Genomic DNA, 17,485 nt, shown 5'->3' with positions numbered 1-17,485 from the left:
GGGGCTTGGTGCCAGGACTCCTGGGTTCCTTGGTTTGTGACATTTTTATGAACCATGAATGTAAAGGATTGTTCTTTTTTTTTTTTAATCACAACTCCAGTAGCATCCCCCCAGCACTATCCCCTCTTTCCTCTCCCCCCCCACCCCACTCAGGGGTGAGCAAGCTGGCAGGCACTGACACCCCCCCCACCCCTTTCAGGCAGCAGGCGCTGCACTTACCATAATTGGTTCCAAGGCTGCTGGGAGCTGCAGTGATTAATTGGCATCTCAGCAGGGCAGTGAGCCCATAGAGATACACCCAGCCAGCCAGCCAGCCTGTGTGTGCACACACACAGAGCTCCTGCACACTCTTGTACTCATGCTTTGCCAGCTCTCACACTCAGCTGGTTCTTGTGCATGTGCACACTCACACCCACTGAGCCAGCGCACACAGAAAAACACACTTGTACACATGCTCTGCCAGCTCAAGCCGCATACTCCAGCAATTCCTGATGCGCACATAAGGGGATGCCAAAGAGCAAGAGAATAACTGTGGCAGCACCCCCACATGCCCTCTCGCTGCGAGGCTGGGACCCAAAGGGGTTTGGCCCCATTTGCAATGGGGAAACTCAGTGGTCAGCTTGCCCAATGTCTCACTGACATCTGAAAGTAGAACCCAGGAGTCCTGGCTCCCAGCCCCTGCCCCACTCTAACCACTAGACCCCACTCTCTTGCCAGAGCTAGGGATGGAACTCATTGTACGTAGTCCATCTTATCACCCCCCAGTCTCCTCTCCTGTACCGGAGCAAAGCCTGGGTCCCAACAAATGCCCCACTGCACAGATGGGGCTACAACCCCTTAGCAAGCACTGTGGCACTGCCCCCACCCCTTCCGGGGGGGTGGGGCTCAGGATCTGGGACAGCCCTGCACACCCAGCAATGCACTGCAGTTGCACCTGCTCTTCTAGGTCAGTGAGCGAGCAAGTTTTGACTCTTGGGGAGACATGCACTCAATCCAGAGGGGGGATGGGAAAGGGGTGGGGAAGGGTGTTCCCCACCCTGCCCTAGAGTTTAGGACTGTTTGCCAGGCACAGAAACGCGCATGGCGTTTCTGTTCAACCACAGACCACTTCCCCCCCCCACTCAGGCTGCTCCACCCTGTCCGGCATGGTGCCCCAGCGAAGGGGCGGAGACTGTTCTCCATGATTACTGATAGGCAGCTGGGTGCTAAAATGGGGTTCAGGGGCTGACAATCTGGGCCTGAAGGGGGGAGGGGTGGACGATGCTGCAGCTGGCTGGGCCGGAGGGGGAGAGGGTGACACTGACACTCCTTGGGCTGGGGGTGGGGTGTGAGGCTGAGACCAGCTCGCCCCATCCCCCACCTGCTCAGCCCAGCACCCACAGCCACTGCCAGGGTCCCCATTCCCCGTCCTGTGGGGCTGGTTGCTATGATAACAGGCTATTGTTGGAGCTGGTTGCAGCGTCGGGCTCCCCCCACCCCATGAGCGGGCGTCAGGGTCTGGACTAACCCAGTGGCCCCTGCCCCCTCCCGGAACTGCCCAGCCTATGGCTGAGTAACATAGGGCCTAGCAACCCCCCCCCCCCCGCGGTGTTTGCCCGCAGTGCGGGGGAAGAGAGAGTTCCAGTCACCCCACCTCCTTTGCTCTATTGCCCCCCAGATTAGCTCATGCACACGAGACTAGGGGGAGAAGCTGGGGGTCCCCAGAGATGCCCCTTCCCAGAGTAACTGGTGCACACGGAACAGGCGGGGGCTGCTCCCCAGTGGCGCTGGGTGAGGGCAGCGCCCCCGGCACAGGAGGGGTTAAGAATTCCGCAGTGGCACCTGCGGCCTGGGGCTCCCGGGGGGGGGGCGCGGGGTAGGACGGGGGGGGGAAGGGCGAGTGGGGAAGAGGGCCGGGCGAGCAACTGTCGGTGTGAACGAAGGGTGCGTGCGCTCCCCCCCCCGCCCGCGCCCCCTGCCCAGCCCAGCCCCCCCCCATCGCCTGCTGCGCCCCCCCCCCGGCCCGGGGCGCCCCCCAGCTGCGGGGCAGGCGGCCAGGCCGGGGCGCTCCATGCGCCGGGCGGAGCAGGCGGCGTTTGGACCCGCACGACCCTCCCGGAGCCGGCAGCAGGAGGAAGTCGGGGCGGGGGGGTGATAAGGAGACACAAGCCGCATTGTGCAGCCCGGCCGCGTTTGAATATCGCCCAGCGCAGGAGCAGAGCGGAGCCGGGTGAGCCGCGCGGGGGGGAGCCGGGCCTGCCCCTCTAGGGGGCGCCGGCCCCGGGGCGGGGGGCTGGCTGCTCCGGGGCCGGGGAGCGGGACAGGGCTTGCCCCTCTAGGGGGCGCCGGCCCCGATCGGACCCAGGGCCCCAGAGAGCGAAAGTCACTCCCACCTGTGAGACGAGTGTACCGGGGCTCAAGCCCCTGTGTCTCTAGCCGGGCGGCTCTGGTCACATCGATTTCCCCCCCCCCCCATCCCCCTGCCCCATCACACCAACCCTCCTGCCCCCTTCACGCCACCCTTCCTGCCCGCTTCACCCATCACACTGCCCCCCCTCACACCAGCCTTGTCACCCTGCTCCCCCTGCCCCGTAGCACCCCCGCCCACTCCCCCCATCACACCACCCCCTCTCCTGCCCCTGGTGCCCTGGCTGGTGGGGGAAGGGACTGCACTTCCCTCCCCCCTCACACACGCAAGGGAGGCACATGGGGGTTCTCTGTGTATGTGTGTGTGGGGCTCTCCCTGCTGCCACACCCAATTTGGGGATGGCTGAGCTGGCAGTGCCCTGGGTTATAACCCCCACTTAATTGGAGGGCTGAATGGGGTTGGAAGGGTGGCGGGTGCACTTGGGGGCATAATGGATGGCTAATGGGGGGGCTCTAAAGGCAGTGATGGGGCAGGGAGCAGGTGCCTCAGAGCCATAGCTTAGTGGTCCTCACCTAAGAGTGGGGCCCACATCACTGGGGTGGGGTGACCCCCCGCTGTATTGTGGCTAATAAAAGCTCAGAGGCCTGGCTGAGATACGGGAAGATGATAAAAAGGGTCCTTGTCCCCCAGGCAGCTGGGACCCATAGCCCAGGGGTGTGTGTGGGTGCCAACAGGCTGTGCAATGATAGGGTTTCATTCTGGGTTCAGCATGGTTGTGTCTGTGTGCGCACAGTACACTATAGGCTAGGTGTGTGCACTGTGGTATAGTGCATGCAACATGGCCGTGTGTGTGTCTGTGCACACACTGCACTATGGTCGAGGTGTGTGCAGTGCAGGATAGTGCATGCAGCATGGCTGTACGTGTGTGTCTGTGTGTGCACAGTACACTATGCAGCAGGCGTGTGCAGTGTGGTATCATGTGTGCAGCAGAGCTGTGTCTTGGCAAAGCTTTCTGCCACACACAGTATGCTAGTGTCTGTGCGTGCAGTGCGACTGTGTGTTTATGCTGCATACAGTGTGTGTGGTGGTGCGTGTTTATCCCAGAGGTGACTGTGAGGCAACTGACATTTGGCAACACTGTATTTTGATTGATGTTTTGCAACGTGGCTGGTGTGTATGTGAGAGACCTGCAGTTAGTAGGAGGTGCTGGGCAGACAAACAGCCAGATGGAAAAGAGGGACCGTCCCCCCAAACGCCTTCCGTTCAGTCCTCCCCACTCAGCTCGCTCACTGGTTGCTTCTATTCGTCTTCTAACTAACCATGAACAAAAAGCCGCCTAAAAATAACACCGCAAGAAATCCCAACCCTCAATTTACAGCGTGGTAAGTTGCACATACAAAAGCTTGTCTTAAAAGATTAATAATAATCTTGTCTTACTACAGAGCAATTACACAAAGGGATCCCTTGCCTGGTGCTGAAATGCAGCCACGTCTGGGGAGGTGCTGTTTATGCAGGGATTTACAACACAGATCTAAACCCATTCCCACTGGATCTCAGATACGGATGCCACCACAGCACCTTGCACACCAGGCCCCTGATCCCCCCCCACCCCCGATTGCTAATCCATCAGGAGCCGTTCCCTAGATTCCAGCTCCGCACACAGTGTGGCTCGAATTCCCGAGATGTGATCCCTTGTCTAAATTAATCTCTCAGCCTGAGTCATTGTGGCCGGATTCCTGGGTCCTTCATCTCTCTCCAAACATTCCTTTGCTCTGGATCTAACCCAATCCCCTGTTGTCATGTTTAACCCTCAGATACCTTTAACGAGGGGGATAGAGCCTGGGAACTTGCTTTCCACCTAGGATCACCCCCTCTTTACAGCCCCCCAACCAAAGAGCAGACAGCCCCCCGCCTCTCCTTACCCTCCAGGCAATGTTACTATGCAAAAGGCCACTTATAAATTCCATCCCGGTCCTTTAACAGCCAAAGGGCTCAGAATAGCTCAGCGGGCCGCAGCTGCAGGGGCTACTCCTTCGGGCTTTGTGCAAGGTCAGAAGGACTTGGGGCTGGGTTCCAGGACACCTGGGTTTTGTCCCCAGCTCTGGGTGGAGAGAAGGGTCCAGTGGGGTAGAGCAGGGGGGGCTGGAGAGCCAGGACTCCTGCGTTCTATTTCCCCACTCTGTGATCATGGGCTAATCTCTCTGCTGCAGGTTTTCCTGCTGGGATGTTGTGAGGTTGCACATGCTGTGTGTTTGTAGCATCAAAGTGGGAGGCTGTAACTTAGAGGGGGAAGCCCCATGTCTCATTCCCCCCCCCATCCCCGAGCCAGCCAGTCTCCCCACCCCAGAGCCAAATCGTAGTCTGTGCTCCCTGGAGGGGAAAGGCCCCGTGTCCCATACTTCTACACTCCCAGAGGCAAAGCAGGGCCCGTCTCTGACCCGAGCCAAAGGAGGAAGCCAGGATGGAGAAAACATTTTGCAACTTTACCCAAAATTCTCTAGCTGTTTTGTTTTGCAATAAACTCTCCCTCCCCCAGCGTTCACAGCGTTAGGGCGAAGGGGACAGAGACACCCTACCCTGGACGGCCTCCCTTGGCTGATCTCTGCAACTACCCCTCTGGGGGAGTGCTGACCCCAGTGAGCCTCAGGCAAGTGATCTCTGTAGAAACGGCTGCCCTGCCCCAGAGGCAGCTGCATCTTGGTAAGAGTTTATAACTCTATCCCCATCTCCTCTTTCAGTGGCAGGTTCTCAGAAGGGATCCCTGATCTTAGGGGGCCGCTGATACGTTGCCCCTGAGCCGGGCAGCACCTGTCTGCGGTGGGACCCCAGGCTGGCAGAGGGGGAGCCAGCCGGCACGGGGGGAGCAGAGATGAGCGAGACGCTGGACCTGGACAAGGGCTGTACGGTTGAGGAGCTGCTACAGGGCTGCATTGAGGCCTTTGGTAATGCAGTGCGGGGAGCTGTTATTTTGGAGCATGTGTGGGGAGAAGGGATTGTTGGTGCAGGTGACTGGTAAGAGGTGAGGTGGGGTGTGAACCTGAGGAGGTGGCCTATAGAGGGCTGGGGCTGCCCAAGGGGCTGGGGTCAGGCTGTGGCTTTGGGGTTTTCTTCAACCTATATGGTCACTTGTCCTGACCCCTAGAGGGCGCTCTGCTACAGGGAGTGGGGCAGGGGCTCAGCAGGGGGTGCTCTCCCCTTGTAATCAGTGCTGACCCCAGTGAGGGGCTAGGGGACGCTGTGCTGCAGGGAGCAGGGTCCGTAGGGGTTGCTGAGTGGGGGGGTCTCTGTGGCTACGTCCCCATGGTGAGCGCCAGCCACGCAGCGAGTCTCGGAGCCTGGGCAACAGATGCAGGGTCCTGGGGCTCCTGCCCCGGGGCTAAGAATAGCTGTGTAGACACTGTGACCTGGGCTGGAGATCCCCGCCCCCAGGCTTCACAGCCCCAGCCGCGATGTCCACACAGTGATGTCTGCCCAGCAATGTCTGCAAGTCTGCAACCCGGGCTCTGAGCCTCACTGCCAAAGGTTGTGCAGATGTACCCTGAGTGCTTTGCGGGGGTTAACAGGGGGTGCCGAGCGGGGGAGGGGATCACTGGGGTCTCTGGGTTGGGGAGTCAGTAGGGGTCTCTGAGCGAGTTGGGTTGTAGGGGGTCTCTGTGTGGGTGGGGTGAAGGGTTGTGGGGGATCTCTGACTGGGGTGGAAGATCTCTGAGCAGAGTGAGGGGTTGCGCTGGTTTCTGAGCAGGGCGGGGTCTCTGAGTGGGGTGGGGAGTCTCTGAGCAGACAGAGTCTGTAGGGAGTCTCTGAGCAGGGTGGGGTTTGTGGGGGGGCTTCTGAGTGAGGTAGGGGGTGTCTGAGCAGGCTGAGAGTCTGTAGGGGTCTCTGAACAGGGTGGGGAGCTGTAGGGGGGTCTCTGAGTAGTGTGGGGGTCTCTGAGCGGGGTGGGGGGTTGCGGGATCTCTGAGTAGGGTGGGGAGTTGCGGGGGGAGGTGTCTCTGAGTAATGGGGTGGGTCTGAGTGGGGTGGGGGGTTGTGTGGGGTCTCTGAGTAGTGGGGGGGTCTGATCAGGGTGGGGGGTTGCGGGAGGTCTCTGAGTGGGGTGGAAAGTTGTGAGGGGATCTCTGAGGGGATGGGGGGTTGTGGGATCTCTGAGCAGGGTGGGGGTTTGCGGGGTGTCTGAGTAATGGGGTGGGTCTGAGTGGTGTTGCGGGGGGGTGTCTCTGAGTAGTGGGGGGTCTGAGCAGGGTGGGGGGTTGCAGAATCACTGAGCGGGGTGGGAGGTTATGGGGGGGGGGTCTCTGGGGGGAGTGGGGCGTTGTGGGATCTCTGAGCAGGGCCTACTCTCTCTTGCAGATGATGAGGGGAAGGTGCGGGACCCCCAACTGGTGCGAATGTTCCTGATGATGCATCCTTGGTACATCCCCTCCTCCCACCTGGCCGCCAAGCTGCTGCGCATATATCCTTGTGAGCCCTCCACCCCCCTTCCTGCAGCTCCTTCCCTCCTGCCCTCATTCACCCCACCAACCTGCCTTGGGGCACCCTACTGCCCCCCTTTGCCTCCTGGGCACCCCCTCCCTTCACAATGCACATATCCCTGGACAGAGCTGGCTTATTCTCCTAGCTGGCTGTCTCCCTGGGCTGGGGCTCACCAGGGGACCCCTGCAGCACCAGGGCAGTCCACATACATATCAGACCAACAGGGCGGAATTGGTTGTGCATGGGAAAGAGGAAGGCAATCTGGGTGAAAGTGACCCTGAAATGACACCATTTCATGACTCTAAGAAAAGGAAGGAGTGGGGGCAGCAGAATCAGGACAATGGGCTTCAGAAAAAAACAGACTTCAACAGATCAGAGAACTGGGAGCTAAGGTCCCAGGGGAAGCAAATCGAAGGAAAAAAGACCTGGAAGTTTCTCAGCTAGACAGTGTTAAAGGCACAACAGCAAACTAGCCTGGTGCTAAGGGAAGACAGGAAAAGGCCGAGGTGGCTCCCTCTGGAGCTTTTTAACAACCTTAAAAGTAAGGAAGAATCCCTCAATAAGTGGAAATGTGGACAGGTTGTCAAGGAGGAGCACAGAAGAATTGCACCAGCAGGTAGGGGCAAAATCCGAGAGGCTAAGGCGCAAAATGAGTTACAGAAAGGCAGTCGGAAGAGGTTCTTTAAATACCTTGGGAGCAAGAGAAAGATGAAGGAAAGTGCAGGTCCGCTGCTTCCTGAGGAAGGCAAGCTAATTGATGGCATCAAGAAAGCTGGGGGGATTAATGCCTATTTTGCTTCGGTCTTCACTAAAACGGTTAATGGTGACAGCTACTCAGCACAATGAATATTAACAAGAAGGGGGAGGAACGCAGACCAGAGAGGGAAAGAGCAGGTTAAAGAGTATTTAGAGGAGTTCGACCTATTCAGGTTGGCAGGGACTGGTGCAATTCACCCTCGGATACTTAAGGAAGGAGCTGAAGCAATCTGGGAGCTGTTAGCGATTGTCTTTGAGAAATGGAAGACGGGTGAGGTCCCCGGGGACTGGAAAAGGGCAGACATAGCACCTGTCTCTAAACAGGGGAAACTAAGAGGACCCCAGGGATTATAGACCAGGCAGCCTAACTTCCATACCTGCAAGATACTGGAACAAATGATTGAACAATCAGTTTGTAAGTCCCTGGAGGATAATAGGGTTATAAGGAATAACCAGCATGGGTTTGTCAATAGCTAATCCTGCCAAACCAGCCTAATATCCTTCTTTGACAGGGTCACTGGCCTAATGTCTGGGGGGGAAGCAGGAGACAGATAGATCTTGATTTTAGTAAAAAGAACCGGAGGACTTGTGGCACCTTAGAGACTAACAAATTTATTTGAGCATAAGCTTTCGTGAGCTACAGACCCAGTCCCCCATTCTCATAAGCAGACTAGGGAAATATTGTCAAGATGAAATTGCTATAAGGTGGGTGCAGAACTGGTTGAAAGCTGCTGTTTGAGGACAGTCTATCAATGGTTCTCCATCAAAATGGGAGGATGTATCGAGTGGGGTCCCAGAGGGGTTAGTCCTGGGTCTGGGGCTAGTCAATATTTTCATTAATTACTTGGATGATGCAGTGCGCAGAGTAGGCTTATAAAAATGGCGGATGACACTAAGCTGTGGGGGTTGTGAGCACTTTGGAGGACAGGATTAGAATTCAGAATGACCTTGAGAAATTGGAGAATTGGTCTGAACGCAACAAGATAAAATTCAGTAAAGACAAGTGCAAAGGACTGCACTGAGGAAGGAGAAATCACAAAACTGGGAAAGACTGGCTAGGTGACAGTCCTCTTGAAAAGGATCTAGGGGTTGGCTCATCAAGGGAATCTGAGCCAACAGTGTGATGATGTTGTGGAAAAGCCTGTTATTGTCTGGGCTGTGTTAACGGGAGAGGTGTATGTAAGACACGGGAGATGTCACTCGGCACTAGGGAGGCCTCAGCTGGAGTACAGCGTCCAGGTTTGGGTGCCAGGCTTTAGGAGAGCTGTGGAGAAACTGGAGAGCATCAAGAGGAGAGCAACAAAAATGATAAATGGTCTAAAAACCTGCCGTGGGAGCAAAGGCTAAAAAGCTGGGCATCTTTAGGCTTGAGAAAAGAGGGGGATGCCTGCTAAGAGTCTTCCAATATCTTCAGGGCTGTTCTGAAGAGGATGGTGGTCAGCTGTTCTCCACGTCCACTGGAGGTAGGACCAGATGTCATGGGCTTAATCTGCAGCAAGGGAGAAGTAGGTTAGATTTTAGGAAACACTTTCTCAGGCTAGTTAAGCTCTGGTTGCGGACTCCCCATCACTGGAGGTGGTAAGAACAGGTGGGACAAACACCTGTCAGGGATGCTCTGGGTTTGCTTGGTCCTGCCTCAGCGCGGGGGGCTGGACTCGGTGACCTCCAGAGGTCCCTTCCAGCCCCACATTGCTGTGATTCTAGAACGCTGACTCCTCCCAGCCTGGTCCAAGGGCCCTAAATCCATGGCCCAGCTCCACCCCCAGCTCCTCCCCCTTTCTCCCCAGTCTCCAGTGCCTGCAATGTGGAATTCGCCTTAACTCTGCCCTTGCACCTACCAAGAGTCTCGTAGCTCAGAAAGCAGCTCCCTGCAGGTGAAAACCTGCCACCTGGTGAGGTGAGTCCGGAGGAGCCCCACATTTCAGGGCAGCATCCTCAAACCTCAGGGGCAGAGCTGGCCCCAGTGCAGCATTCAGGGGCACAGTGCTGCAGGGGGCTCAACATAGGGCATCTTTCCAGCGGGTGAGGGATCCCTGAGTAAACTGCCTCTGTTCCCCACCCCAGAGGTGGCTGCATCTCAGTGCTGGGTGAGGGATCTCTGAACAAACAGTCCCTGTGCCCCACCCCAGAGGCGGCTGCATCTCAGTGCTGGGTGAGGGATCCCTGTACAGACAGTCCCTGTGCCCCACCCCAGAGGCGGCTGTATTCCGGGTGTTGGCTGTCGTTACCCCTTCCCCCTCCCCAGGTACTGGATCTCGGCATTCCCGGCAGAGTTTGATTTGAACCCGGAGCTAGCAGAGCAGATCAAGGAGCTAAAGGAGGTTCTGGGCCGTGAGGGGAACCGGCGCCACAGCAACCTCATCGACATTGAGAATGTGTATGTGGTGGGGGCGGAAGCATGGGAGGTGGTGGGGAGCTGGGGGAATGGGAGGGTCAGGGATGCGGGTGAGGTGTCCCAGAGCAGCTGTGTGAGACCAGGGGGCCTGCATGGGCTGAGGAGGACTGAGGAGCGGGTCTGAGCGAGGGCACAAGCGTGAGCACAGGGGTGTTCCAGTGCATGCTTGTGAGTGTGCATGGTGCAGGTGTGTGTGGGAGTGCACGGGGTATGTTTGTGTGGGCATGAGTGGGATGTGCACATGAGAGTGCCCAGGACATGTGGGAGTGCATGGTGTGTGTGTGTGTGGGAGTGTACGAGGCATGTGTTTGCACATGGCGTGTGTGTGTGCACATGGGACATGTGTGCGTGTGCACGGGGCGTGGGAGCACGCAGGAGTCTCTGGGCTGTGCATGCGTGTGCAGGAAGAGCGTGTGCCAGCGGTTTGGGTGCAAAGACTGGCTTGGCTCTGACATACCCCCCTTGACTGTGCCCCCCCCCAGCCCTACGTACAAGTGGAAGCGCCAAGTGACCCAGCGCAACCCGGTGGCCCCGAAGAAACGCAAGATGTCGCTGCTCTTTGACCACCTGGAGTACTCCGAGCTGGCGGAGCATCTCACCTACCTGGAGTACCGCTCCTTCTGCAAGATCCTGGTGCGGGGCGGAGACCCTGCGGCTGCTATGGGGCTGGGGAGGCTGCTTGGGGGTGGAGGGCTGCTTTGGGAATGACCTTCCCTCCCCCCATGGGGCAGGCACTTCCCCACCCTCTATGTCCATGGGGCAGGCACTGAACCTCCCATTCCCCCTATGGGGCAGGCACTGTCCCACCCCCTATGTTCCCCCCTCCCATGGGGCAGGCACTGACGCTCTGTTCCATCCCAGTTCCAGGACTATCACAGCTTCGTCATGCACGGCTGCACTGTGGACAACCCCATCCTGGAGCGGTTCATCACCCTTTTCAACAGCGTCTCACAGTGGGTGCAGCTCATGGTGCTGAGCAAGCCGACCGCCCAGCAGCGGGCGCAGGTCATCACCCGCTTCATCCTGGTGGCACAGGTGAGGGGCCCCTCAATCCCGCCCCGCAGCCCCCTGCTGGCCCATTGCAGTCTGAGCCCCAGCTGGGCTCCAGGTGTGAATGCCCCCCCCCGGGCCCCACTCCTCCATCCTTGGAACTAATCCGACCTCTCTCTCCCCCATGGATTTCCACTGTCTCTCGGCTGGATCCCCCCTCCGGCCGGACATCCCTGCAGAGGCTCCTGCAGCTGCAGAATTTCAACACGCTGATGGCTGTGGTGGGGGGGCTGAGTCACAGCTCCATCTCCCGCCTCAAAGAGACCCACAGCCACGTCAGCTCCGAGACCACCAAGGTACAGGGCGCAGGGCCGGGGGGAAGTGGGATACTCAAGGGGCTGGGGCAATGCTGGAGGGTGGGATGACAATCCGGTGGTTGGGGTGGGGTTGGGGTCTCGAGGGGCAGTGGTGGGGGGTTGGGGTCTCGGGGGGGTTGGGGTGGGCTTGAGGGGTTGGGGTCTGGGGAAGTGTTGAGGGGTTGGGGAGCTCTGGGGCGAGGTTGGGGACTGGGGCGGTGTTGGGAGGTTGGGGGAGCTCTGGGGCGAGGCTGGGGGCTTGCTCTGGGCCCAGCCCCTGACCCCTCCCCCCCATCCCTCCCAGCTGTGGGAGTCCATGACAGAGCTGGTGACCTCGTTGGGGAACTACAGCCGCTACCGGCGCCGCCTGGCCGAGTGCGTCGGCTTCCGCTTCCCCATCCTGGGCGTGCACCTCAAGGATCTGGTGGCCGTGCACGTGGCGCTGCCCGACTGGCTGGACCGGGCCCGCACCCGCGTCAACGGCACCAAGATGCAGCAGCTCTTCGGGATCCTCAACGAGCTGGTGCTGGTGCAGAGCATCAAACCACCCTTCGAGGCCAACATGGACCTCATCAACCTGCTCACGGTGAGACCCCGCCCCCCGGCCCCCCCATTGCACCCCACCCCTGGACCTCTCACTGCACCCCCTTGTACTCCCCCAGCACCCCACCCCTGAACCTCACTGCACCCCCATGGCATCCCAACTCCTGGAGCCCCCCCTGCACCCCTCATTACATCCCAACCCCCACTGCACTCCCATCCCCCCCTGTATCTCCCTGTACCCTAGACCATTAAACTGCTCTCTGAGGCCAACGCCAACCTTGTCAGCCAGCTCCTGGTGAACCCCCCACCCCCGCTGTCTGATGGGCTGTGCCCCCCCAGGTGTCGCTGGATCAGTACCAGACGGAGGAGGAGATCTACCAGCTGTCGCTGCAGAGAGAGCCCCGTGGCAAGTCGGCCGTGAGTGCGTGTGTGAGTGCACGATGCTGTGTGACCTGTGCCCCGTCCCCCGCCCCTGGGCCATGACCCCTCTGTTCCTCCCTGTGGGGAATGGGGGGGAGCAGCAGGCCATGGCGTCTCTGTCCCATCTGGCCCCAGTAGCTGGTTCTCAGGCGCATTCACAGCTGCCTTCCGTTCTGCTCCCTGGGGGCTGAGCTTCCTGTCCAGAGAGAGGGGGCTGCTGGGTCCCACATGTTGACTAACACCTATCCAGCTCCAGCCCCTGAGGCCGCAGCATTGGGTGAGGGATTCCGGTTTGAACAGCCCCTGCACTCCACCCCAGAGGTGGTTGCATCTCAGCGCTGGCCAAGGGATCACTCAGAGGATATGTCTCTATGTCCATCCAGCCGTCCAGCCCCACCTCCTGTTCCCCCCCAAGCCGACCGGCTGACATAGACGAGTGGGCCTTGGCTGTGAAACCCAAACCGGACCAGACGCTGGTGCGGACACACATTGAGAAGATGGTGGAGGTGAGAGCGTGGGCCTTGGACACCATGGTCTGCGTTTCTGTGGGCGCTCCGAGACTGTGTGTTAGGCCAGGGTACCTTGAGCTGACGCCCTCCTGCAGTCCATGCGTGTGGAGGGGCCTCTGGGGCTGCATAGGGGGTGGCGTACCCCCAGGGATGATCCTCCCTCTGCTCTCTGCTGCCCCCTGCAGGCCACGTGGGGAAGTGGGAGGTTCTGGGGCCAGTGGCACTGGAACATTGTTAACAGTGGGGGGGCTGGAAGCCAGCCCCCTTACCCCTGTCCACCCGCCCCCGAGCTGAGGCCGGGAGCAAAGCCCCGGGCGCGGGGCTGGCAGCCGGGAGCCGGGGGGTGCTGCAGCAGCCCCCCCCTCCCCAGTTCCTGTGCCGGGGGCGGCGTATCGCCGGGCTGACTCTCCCGCCGCTCTCTGCTGCCCCCTGCAGTCCGTGTTCCGGAATTTCGACGTGGACGGAGACGGCCACATCTCCCAGGAGGAGTTCAAAATCATCCGCAACAACTTCCCCTACCTGTGCAAATTTGGGGACCTGGATGAGAACCAGTGAGTGCCCAGGAAGGGGGGACCCCGCGGGCCCCTCACACCAGAAGGAGGGGTGAGGTACTGGGGCCAGGCCTCCTTCTAGAAGCCTCATCCCCTGTAATGCTTTCTTCTTTGTTGGAACTTGGGAGTCCTGACTCCCAGCCCCCCAGCTCTAGCCCCCTGGTCCCCACTCCCCACCCACAGCCTAGCACAGACCCAGGTGCCCTGACTCCCAACCCCCACCTCTACCCCTCTGGCCCCCACTCCCCACCCACAGCCTAGCACAGACCCGGGTGCCCTGACTCCCAACCCCCTACTCTACCCCCCTGGCCCCCACTCCCTGCCCAGAGCCTAGCACAGACCCGGGCGTCCTGACTCCTAACCCCCCAGCTCTACTCCCCTGGCTCCCACTCCCCGCCCAGAGCCTGGCACAGACCCCAGGTGCCCTGACTCCCAGTCCCCGGCTCTACCCTGCTGGCCCCCACTCCCCGCCCAGAGCCTAGCACAGACCTGGGTGCCCTGACACCCAGTCCCCCTGCTCTAACGCCCTGGTCCTCACTCCCCGCCCAGAGCCGGGCGCAGACCTGGGCGTCCTGTCTCCTAGCCTGATACTTTGTGCCTCCAGGGATGGCTGCATCAGCAGAGAGGAGATGATCTCGTACTTCATGAAGTCCAGCGCTGTGGTGGACGGGAAGATGGGCTTCATCCACAGCTTCCAGGAGACCACCTTCCTGCACCCCGTGTCCTGCCGTCACTGCAAGAGCCTGGTGAGCCATTGCTGGCCCCCGGGAGGGTGCAGGAGGCTGGTTGCTCTGGGGGCTGCCCTCTGTGGGCCCCCCTATGAGAACACAGGACCCACAAACGGCCACCCTCCATAGACTAGGGGGCTTGTTCCACAGGGGTGCCCCCTTTTCCCTTTCCCCCATAATGACGGGGGTCGATTCCACGAGGGAAAGTCATGCCTCACTAGTGCGGCCACAGAGAGGGCCAAGGGGGGGTTAGATCCCTGGGGCAGGGGCAGGGGAGACGACTGAAGAGACGCAGAAGCACACAACAGCTAGCCTAGGCCTAGTTATCCCAGGACAACCCCTTCACCCAGAGAGGGCCCAGTTAGACTGGGGTAAAAGGGCTTCACTCTTCTCCGCGGATGAGTTCTATGGGAGGGAAGGCACCTTTATCCTGGGATAACTGTGCAAGGGATCCCTGTGTAAGCAGCCCCCGTTCCCCCACAGAGACAGCTGCAACTTAGTGCTGGGTGAGGAGTAGCAGTATAAACAGCCCCCACCCCAGGCTGGCTGCATCTCAGTGCTCATTGAGGGATCCCTGTATAAACAGCCCACGCACCCCACCCCGGGACTAGCTGCATCTCAGCACACGGTGAGGGAATCCCTGTAGACACAGCCCCTGTGTCCCACCCCAGAGGCAGCTGTGACTTAGTGCTGGTTGTGGGATAGCGGTATAAACAGCCCCCACCTCCTACCCCAGAGTCTGCTGCATCATAGCAGGGATAAGTGTCCCAGTGTCAGCTCGTGCCCCTCACCAGCACTGGTCGATTCTCAGATTGTCCGTTCCCTGAGATCCACTTGGAACTGGGACAGAAAGTTAAAATGAAATGCTGTGAAATTAGCTTATTTCAACTGTTGCGATTCGACTGCTGTAGTAGAAAGAAAAGGAGTACTTGTGGCACCTTAGAGACTAACCAATTTATTTGAGCATAAGCTTTCGTGAGCTACAGCTCACTTCATCGGATGCATAAAGTGGAACTGAGCATGCGCCCCCATCCTCCCCTCATCCCCTCGCTGACCCCATCCCCTTGCATCTTTCTCCCCAGATACTGGGAATCTACAAACAGGGGTTCAAGTGCCGCTGTGAGTATGTGGGGAGGGGGGGGGTTGCCTGGGGAAATGATGAGTGGTTGGGGGGAAGCTGGTGCTGCACTGGGGGAGAGAGGCTGTGGGTAGCTGTATTCTGGAGATAGGGGTGCATTGGGGGTATATAGGGAAGCGTGGGGCCATGGGGGTTGAGCTGTGGGGGAGTTGGGCATGCTTTGCAGAAGATGGAGGGGTGCATTGGGGTCACTGGGTCATGAACTGGGGAGCTGGGCTGTGGGGGTGCACCAGGGGAGCTGGGGGATGAATTGAGAGCTGGGGGTGCACCTGGGGAGCTGGGAGTGCAGAGAAAATTGGGGAGCTGGAGCCATAGAGGTGTGTGAGGGACCTGGGCTGCATTAGGGGAGGTGTGGGGCCATGGGGGGTTGCACGAAGGGGAGCTGCAGGGCCCACCCCCCCCCAACCTCCCTTGTTGCCCCCCAGGCTGCGGCGTGAACTGCCACAGGCAGTGCCGGGAACATCTCTCCCTGGAGTGCCGCAAACGGACCAAGAGTTTCAGCCTGGCCAGCCCTGCCCACATCCCCACCCGCTCCTTCAGCTTCTCACTGCCCCGCTCGGCCTGCAGATCCCCGCGCCACACAGGTATGGCCACCGGGGGCAGCCCCACCCCACCTAGCCCAGAGCCGAGGGCCCACCCCAGCCCCTCCAGCACTCCCCGACCAGAGCTGGGAGAGAACCCAGGAGACCTGACGCTAGCCCCTCCCCCACTCTCCCCATGGCCCCAGTGTTGTGCCGGAAGCCAGCTTGCAAGCCCGATAACAACACCTCCATGCGATTTCCTGACCCCGCCGAGGAGGCCTCGGTGCTGGCCCATAATACTGCACCATGCTGTTTCCTGTTTGTGTCGCTGCAGATGGTGCGGGATGGTGCTCTGAGCCCTGGCAGCTATTCTGAGACACCCCCATCCTGGGCCCCCGGTAACCAACACATTGTGTTATCCCAGCCTGCTTCCGCACAGGCTTCCTGTCTACACAGCCCCCGCATCCCACCCCAGAGGCAGCTGCATCTCAGCGCTGGGTGAGGGACAGCAGTATAAACAGCCCTCACCCCAGGGCCAGCCGCATCTCAGTGCCAGGTCAGGGATCCCTGTATAAACAGCCTCTGTGCCTCACCTCAGAGGCAGCTGCATCTTAGTGCTGGATGAGTGACAGCAGTATAAACAGTTCCCGTGCGCCCCCCCCCCCCCAGGGCTGGCCACATCTCAGCGCCAGGGGAGGGATCCCTGTACAAACAGCCCCCCACCCCCCAGAGGAGGCTGCATCTCAGTGCAGGGGAGGGGTCTGTGCTTGTCAAAGTGCATTGCGAGTACTGGCCATGATGAATCCTAGCCGAGTGGCTCCCCCGTGTGGTGGCAGTGTGGGCTGCTCCTTTGGGGTTTGCAGCTACAAGGAGCTATGTGTGTCTCTGCAGAGATCCGGGAGGAGGAGGTCCAGGATGTGGAGGATGGGGTTTTCGACATCCATTTATAAAGACAAACACGTAAGAGCTGTGGGGAAGGGAAGGAGGCCGAGTGGGTAGAGCAGGGGTGGGGGCAGGGCTTGAGGGTTTTGCTCTGTGCTCCGAGAGGGGAGTGGGCTGTAGTAGTTAGAGCTAGTCTGACCCCTCTACTCTGTGTGTTTTAGGGTGTGCTCTTCCTCACCAGCTGTGGCTCTTCCTCCCACTCCTCCCAAGCTGGGATCTCGTGTCCCCACAAATCTGCCAGCTGACTTCCCGGCTCCCCCACTGTGGGGTGACACAGAGAAGAGGCAAAGGGAGAAAGCATGGGCCAAGGGGGAGAGACAGCCCTTCCAGTGGGTGCAGAAGCTGCTTTGGGGGCAGTTGGATAGATCCTTTACTGGTTGAGGGGACGGGGAGGTGGCTGCATGTCAGGGCTCCTGGGTTCTATTAATGGGGGATGAAGACATGAGTTAACGTGGGGAGGGGGTTGTGAAATTAGTAAGATCTCGCCTGACATCCCCCAAACACATCCTTATGTGCTCCAGCATCCGGTTCCAGTGTGGGGCCATGGGGAGCGGGCGGGGGGACTTCCCCTACTCTGGTAGGAGCTGCCTGGGGTATCCCGCCTGCCCTGCAGGAAGAGGAGGTTGCCTGGGGGCTGATGCATGTGGCCGATGATGGAGCGGGAGTGCAGGGGGTTGGTGTGGGAGCAGGAGGGTGGGGCGTGGGTCCCAGTCAGGACACCCCCCTTCCCCTGTGATCCCGGCTGTACAGATTCCTTGCTGTGTATATTTGTACCTAACAACAGGATCAGAGATGTAATAAATATAATAAAACCAA

At 59.5% G+C, this 17,485-nt stretch overlaps 1 protein-coding gene across 11 annotated transcripts; it reads left to right on the top strand.

Moving 5' to 3' along the window:
- The first annotated feature begins 2,009 nt into the window (after positions 1-2,009).
- RASGRP2 (RAS guanyl releasing protein 2) lies at positions 2,010-17,485 on the top strand. 11 transcript variants are annotated; one of them, XM_043551304.1, is made up of 18 exons: positions 2,045-2,209; positions 4,884-4,994; positions 5,086-5,289; positions 6,698-6,800; positions 9,411-9,473; positions 9,822-9,953; positions 10,454-10,604; positions 10,833-11,006; positions 11,201-11,317; positions 11,622-11,903; positions 12,200-12,289; positions 12,664-12,786; positions 13,225-13,340; positions 13,945-14,086; positions 15,151-15,187; positions 15,632-15,790; positions 16,619-16,687; positions 16,831-17,485. In XM_043551304.1, exons 3-17 carry the CDS (start codon positions 5,217-5,219, stop codon positions 16,675-16,677), a joined length of 1,821 nt encoding a protein of 606 aa, XP_043407239.1. In that variant the 5' UTR covers positions 2,045-2,209; positions 4,884-4,994; positions 5,086-5,216; the 3' UTR covers positions 16,678-16,687; positions 16,831-17,485. The 11 variants fall into 11 exon arrangements, 10 of the variants coding, with proteins under 10 accessions (XP_037760716.1, XP_043407239.1, XP_043407244.1 ...); XR_006292199.1 differs by lacking the exon at positions 4,884-4,994 and adding an exon at positions 16,062-16,225 and having other exon boundaries at positions 2,060-2,209; XM_043551308.1 differs by having other exon boundaries at positions 2,168-2,209; positions 12,200-12,277.

This window comes from Chelonia mydas, chromosome 7 (assembly GCF_015237465.2).
Source record: "Chelonia mydas isolate rCheMyd1 chromosome 7, rCheMyd1.pri.v2, whole genome shotgun sequence".
Classification (NCBI taxonomy): domain Eukaryota; kingdom Metazoa; phylum Chordata; order Testudines; family Cheloniidae; genus Chelonia; species Chelonia mydas.
Note: the sequence above shows the minus strand (reverse complement) of the source record. Positions and strands in the feature narration are given on the sequence as shown.